The sequence below is a fragment of the Salvia splendens genome, chromosome 12 (genome assembly GCF_004379255.2).
Source record: "Salvia splendens isolate huo1 chromosome 12, SspV2, whole genome shotgun sequence".
In the NCBI taxonomy this organism is placed as follows: Eukaryota; Viridiplantae; Streptophyta; class Magnoliopsida; order Lamiales; family Lamiaceae; genus Salvia; species Salvia splendens.
In genome coordinates, this window is record NC_056043.1 from 8149859 (window position 1) to 8157046 (window position 7188).

The window sequence follows — 7188 nt, forward strand, 5'->3', positions numbered from 1 at the left end:
TGAATCGAGTGTTATTATTTCACGACTTTAAAGTGGTTACCTCGGCTTTCGTGGCTACATAATTTGACGTGAACAATTCAGTAGAAAATTGTACTACTTAATAAATATAAATTTTACAATTTAAAATCACTGCATAAACCCATCATAAATAAACGGAAAAAATATTTAATGTTCTTTTCATATCCATCTTTAATTGTTCATAAATGTTCTTATCAAATTCCGTTGTTCCTTGACCCCAAGTCAAAAATGAAAATGTATTTACCTTATACAATCGGCAAAAAATAACTCAGCTTAAGAAATAACTTTGTTACAAAATTCATCCCATCGTGAATTGCTTCTATCAAAACACCAGAATAATGAAATTCGACTACTTTATACTCCATCGAAACAAATCAACTTGGCAACACATGATCTGTTTCAGAATGATAGATTTAATTCACATTTCTAATTTCATCCATAATTTTCTCACAAAATGCAAAAAATGCATGAATATCCTAATTAAATTCTAATGTTATGTGTCCGACGACATGTTAATATAAGGGATATAAATAATTTATATGACGAGTTTGATTAACGTTTTCCATAAAATGAAAAAATTACGAAGTACTACTAGCTTATAACAAAGTTAGATATATTATCATGTCATTAAGTTGTATCCCTTTATAAAGCACTTGTCATTGATTTAATCGGAAAAAAAAATTCTAGTGAATTAGAATGAAATTTGACCATAAAAACATGCTAGTCACATACTCCATTATCCGAACTTTAGAACAAAAAAATTTTCAAATTGTGAAATGAAACAAAAAAGAAGAGAATGTTAGTTTTATGACAGCTCAATCAATAGGTGTAACCCATACTGCCTCTAATCTCAATATTAAATCGGTGTAACGGTGTGCATCGCATGTTAAAGAAAAATACACCCTATGTGCCCAACCTCACAGTTGTCGTAAACAAAATAAAAATAAAAATAAAAATAAAAATAAAAATAAAAATAAAAATAAAAATAAAAATAAAAATAATAAATAATAAATAAATAAATAAAACCTCACAGTTGTCGTTATACGGATTATACGTATTCCACTTTAAACTAAATTGGTTTTTCCATTAATTTTAAAGTTGATAGTATAATAGTGTGTAATGGGAGTAAGTCTTATGCAAATTTTAAAAATATAAGTTTTCCCATTCTAAATTAATTGAGATGTTTCATTCTGCCACATGATTTAAAAGGAACTCTAGTATTTAATGTACACATTGATAGAAGAATAAAGGAAATTAATTAATAAAGAAAATTTTAAAAGTAGGAGTACAAATTAATTCAAAGAAGAATAAAGTAACAAAAATAAAATAATAAAAAATAAAGTAAGATAAAACAAAAGGATTGATTTTTGAAAAAAAATGAAAAGAAAAAAATAGTTTAGTTCGAGATGTCTCAAAAAGAAAATTTAATTAACTTGAAATAGATGTGTAGTTTTTTCCACAAATTTTGAATTGGGCAAAATATTACTTTATCATTAATTTTGGTCGGTATCAATTTTTCACTATTGACAAATTTGGACCTATCTATACATCTATACATATATATATCAAGGGAAAGTTTTGGGAGAACTAACTAGAATATAATTGCCTATTTGTCCTTTTGTGAATCATGTCATAACTTTTACTACTTTCTTTTGCTGCAATAAAATGGGAGTTTTGAGATAAATAATAAAATGATATCATGACTTTTCCTTGCCCAACTCATTTTAATTCGTGACTCGGCCATGATTTCCCCGTGGCTCTAATACCATTATAGGAATTAGATCATCGTGATTCACTATTTTTCGTGACTTCTTTTATATTAAATTTTTATATTAAGATGAGACATGATGAATTGAATGAGAGAGCAAAAGAGTCGGGTGATTAGTAGTATCTGACAGAAGAAACACAAAAGCACTCCGACGGCTCACACTTGTGGACTCTGTGGTGGCGGCCATCGAGACCACCCGAGTAAGTAATTGGGCCATCACAAACTAATTTGGGCCTAGTGCTTAAGCTGAGCCCACTTAGAGATAGGTCCAATAATCCTACAGGATGGTCCACTTGTTACAAAATTAAGTATAGCTAACAATTTAGATTAGTATATGGAGTAATTCTTGAGATTTAATCTAAGGGCATAGATCCAAGGAGTTTTATCGATTATACCTACTTATCATTTATTTGCTTTCTTACTAAATATTTAGTTAATTTAAAAAATTCCAATATACTCGTCGTTTAGATAGTAGTACTATAAGAAAATAAGAGGTCCGAACTATAGTACTTTATCCATGTAGAAATTGTATCCGTATTTATCCTTTAATTCCGGTCCACAATAAGAGTCACATTTGGTGTGAGCATGAGTTTTAAGAAATGTAAAGAATAATGAGTTAAAAAAGTTAGTGGAATATGAGGTCCACTTTTTTATATTGGTTTTATAATAGAATGTGAGTAGAGTAAGTTAATGAAATGTGGAACCTATTTATCATTTATGGTAAATGTGAAATATGACTCTTACTGTGGACGGGCCGAAATGACAAAATTTGAATCTTATTATTATGATACGGAAGAAGTAATTAATTTTTCTATTTGTAATTATAAAAAAATAGTGTATAAGTTACATGCTCATTCTTTGAATAATAAACTAACAAGTAATGAGTTGTAGTCTATTCTCATTCATTATTAAATGAAGCAATAGTGTGTGAGCGACAGATATGATAGGGATATTGAGAACGGTGATTGTTCATGTCCTAGGTTGTGTGTAAATTATACTCCCTCCATATTTTTGAAAATAAAAACCATCTTTTTAATTCATTTTTTAAAAATAGAAAATTTATATTTTAAATGAACTCTACAATTCACTAATTTTATTATATTTTTTTGTTTCTCTTATTTTATCCTTTTTTTTCTCTCTTTTTTTTTTTGCTTTATCAATTTTATATTAAAATTCATATCGTTTAAAAAAAATTATTTTTAAAAAATGGAAAAAGTATTGTACATCGTGTTAAAAGTAATAAATTTCAATTATCCTTCTCTGAATGTAAGTCGTCCCATAGAAATTCGGTTTTCTTGGTTCTTTGATTTACATTTAAATAACTATGTTGTTTTTACAGCATTTAAATAATCCCCATACAAACTCTTAATCCTAACATTATTTCTAATACTAGTAGTTTTCTTTTTGCTTCTCCGTCCCCTTGTCTTCCTTCTCAATTCTTGAGGCGACAAGATAAGATTATTAATGCTTGAAAAAAGAGCTACTCCTATTAATTAAAGCAAGCATCTTAATAAAAACTCAAAACATATTTCAAATATATTATAAATACTGGTGTCGGTTTGAATAAGACTACGAAAGCAAACAAAGCAGAAAAGGGAGAAAAAGGAAATGAGCGGAAAGCTTTAAATAGTTAAAACAATAGTGGTTGTTAAAATTGAAAATCAGAAATGAGTAATGAGATTCCATGAATCATTATAGTGGTTGGTACCTTGTTTCATCACCATCCTACTCTTACAATAATTACGTGATTAATGCATACATCAAATATGATTTTCAAATACATTAACTGATTAACATAACTATTAATAATAGTAATTAAATGGGTGTAACGTAATACAACTTCGTCGTCATCCATCTGTCCAATATAAGACTTCTTTTCGTTCATCTCCTTGAAATAACCCCAATTCGGCAATTTCTATTTGGACCATGATTATAATTTAATTATATGTTGATTAAAATTATACTGAGTTTAGTAATTCACAATTAGAGATTATAAATGTAACTAAACATGGATAAAATTATAAGCGACGATAAAATTTTACTTATTTTAAGATTTTTAGTAATAAAACGTTTAAGTCACTTAAAGATTTTGACATTTTATTATATTTATATACATAGAGACATAGAGTTAAGACATCAAAATAGTCAATTTCATATTATAAACTAAACATTTTCAGCTTTAAAATTAAACTGTTTTGCCCTTAATTACAAATTCAAAACGTGTTTAGAAATTTTGAAATAAGGATATTTAAGATCGACTCACAATTTACGATTAAGAATAAACTTTATTGAAATATCCTTTAAATAAAACAATTACTAACATTTAAACGTGTTCTTGTTTGTGAATTGCTCTGTATGGCAATCCATAACTAGATCGTGAATTGAGAGTATTAATTTCATTAGTTCAGTCTAGATATTTCATATATGTACGATATGGTTTAGAATTGGTAAACTTCCAATCAATTAATTTTTCTTTTCACAAAATTGATTCTGATCAGATTTGCAAAATATAAAGAAGAGACATTAAATAGATATACAAAATATAAATTTGCAAACGCGGCATCATTGAATTGACCGTGATATATTGTGTAGGTCCATACCATACCTAAAACGAAAATTACATAATCCAACATCTTTGATCCACTAAATACACATATTGACATATAATACTTTACGCGTTAGGTATATGCATACATTCATCCACACAAAAATAATCATATCTTTCTATGTTAAGTTGTACATTAAAATTAGTCTATACTCCATTTATTCCATAAATTAGCAAGTACTGTAGTATTTTATTTTATTACATCCCTTGAAATTCAAACAATTCTAAATTAGATAATATATTAACAACACATTACTCTCACCCATCATTTTAATTATATTTTAATTTATACCATTATCCACTAACACTATATAGATAATCACTACTAATGTGAATCTCTCTATTCACTAACACTATATTCACTATTTTAGGACGAATAGAATATATGTATGTATAGTACAATCTCATTCCCTAAAAATTTCTCACTTATTTCCGTTTTTGTCTGTCTCAAAAAATTTGTCACTTTTCACTGTTACCTTTTCTGATAATGGACAACTTCGCATTCCACAAACACATTCTCACTCATATTTTATTATAAACCTAATATAGAAAAGTATGATTCACATTCCACTAACTTTTTCAATTCACTTTCTATTTTATTTCTTAAAATTCGTGTCGGGTCTAATTGTGACAAATTATTAGGGACAAAAAGAGTAAGTTAAACTATCTAACATGGTGGTTCACATTTTTTACAAATAATACTTCAACCATTTTTTCTTCATCTCTCATATTTATTAATTTTACATTAAAATTTGTAGAGTCTATTATTATGATTTTTTCAGAGGAAGGCACTCCCCCTGTCCCTGAAAATTTGTCACCTATTTCCTTTTTCGTCCGTCCCTAAAAAATTTGTCACCTTTCACTTTTACCATTTTTTGTAGTGGACCCTACATTTTACTAACTCATTCTCACTCACATTTATAAAAGTATGACCCACATGGCACTAACTTTTTCAACTCACTTTCTATTACATTTTTTAAAACTCATGCCGGGTCAAATGGTGCCAAAGTTTAAGGGACGGAGGGAGTATTATACTATAATTCACCAAACCCACACGAGGGCGGAATAAAGAAGAAGCCGTCCCATTGTCTGTAGGGACACACCCATGCATGGGGACCTCCTCTCCCATGCCGGTGCCCTGCGTGCTCTCCCTATTATTCCCTTTCTCTCTCACTTACTATTTTACTAATAAATCTCTGTTTCACTCTTCCTTCCTTCCTTCCTCCTCATTTCCACACCTCCCTTTTACTATATAACACAACCTCCACCACTTCCCATTGCAACTCCATTGCTGAGCATGGGCCTCGCCAAATTCATCAAACGCAAACTCATTCGATGCCAATCCCCCGCTTCCGTCGCCATCGCCGCCGCCACTCCCCAAAAATACTCCAACCCCAACCTCCCCTTATCATGGGACGAAATCCAGTCACTCACCACCGATTTCGCCACCGTCATCGGCTACGGCGGCTTCAGCACCGTCTACCTCGCCCAATTCCGCCGCTCCCCCGCCGCCGTCAAAGTCTACTGCTCCAGCCACCGCCTCCACGAGGCCTTCAAGCAGGAGCTCCGAATCCTCCTCCACCTCCGCCACCCAAACATCGTCAAACTCCTCGCCTACACAGACGACGATCACCAAGCCGCCCTAATCATGGAATTCGTCCCCAACGGCACCTTACACCACAAGCTCCACGATTCCAAAACCACTCCCCTCACGTGGACCCAACGCGCCTCCGTGGCCTTCCAGCTCGCCTCCGTGATCACGTATCTCCACGACGCCTGCTCCCCTCACGTCGTCCACGCCGACATCAAGCCCTCCAACGTCCTCCTCGACGACGACCTCAATTGCAAGCTCTGCGATTTCGGATCGGCCAGCGTCGGATTCTCCGCCGCGGTGGCGCCGGGGAAGCGGAGATCGGCGGTGATCATGGGATCGCCGGGGTACACGGATCCTCTGTATTTGCGGACGGGATTGGTTTCGAAGAAGAACGATGTTTACAGCTTCGGAGTTGTGGTTTTGGAGCTGATTACTGGAATTGAGGCATTCTGCCCCGCCACCGGAGAGAGGCTGGCGGCGAGGGCGGCGAGGAACGCGGCAGAGATGGTGGATCCGAGGCTGCGGCGAGGGGAGGTTGAGATGGGAGAAGTTGGAGCGATGGCGGCGCTGGCAGCGAAGTGCATTTCCGAGACGCCAGGAATTAGGCCTTCTGCTTCCGAGATTTTGACGGCGATGAGAGAAGCGATTCCGTCTCTAGCATTCAGGTTTCACAAGAAGCTTGTGTAAATACACACATACAAATACATAAGTGTGATCTTTCTGTTTTTGGATGAATTCTTCTAGTAGTTAAAAAGATTGCGGTGTAGTGTAACTTATTGTTTTATGTTACAAAACAAAACAAAAATGTAGCTTAGTTGATAAAACGTGCATGTTCAATTCATTCTTCGAAACACCTGCGAAAGATTAGGACGTTAGGATACAAATTTCTCAACAGTTGAATTTTACTTATTGATTGAACTTTTGAGCGGATGTTTATTTAAATTGGAAAAAGATCTAGCTAGGCATTTCAACTTGGATTTTTTTGTAATTTGAATGTTTGAATTAGGATAATCTTTTATTTAAATGCGTGCGATCCAAAAATCAGTGACGGGTAAGTGAAGGGAAACTGTTAAAAGTGAACAAAACTATTAATTCGTGGGCAGATGATCTAATTAAAGAATACTTTAATAAATTGGCATTAAGCTGTCAAGGACTTAGTACAATTATTTTTTTGAGGCGGAATTAATACTACTACTAGTTGAG

At 33.1% G+C, this 7188-nt stretch overlaps 1 protein-coding gene across 1 annotated transcript; it reads left to right on the forward strand.

Moving 5' to 3' along the window:
* Positions 1 to 5500: 5500 nt before the first annotated feature.
* Positions 5501 to 6739, forward strand: LOC121756866 (probable receptor-like protein kinase At4g10390). Its single transcript, XM_042152276.1, has one exon. It carries the CDS (start codon positions 5689 to 5691, stop codon positions 6670 to 6672), a length of 984 nt encoding a protein of 327 aa, XP_042008210.1. The 5' UTR covers positions 5501 to 5688; the 3' UTR covers positions 6673 to 6739.
* Positions 6740 to 7188: the final 449 nt, after the last annotated feature.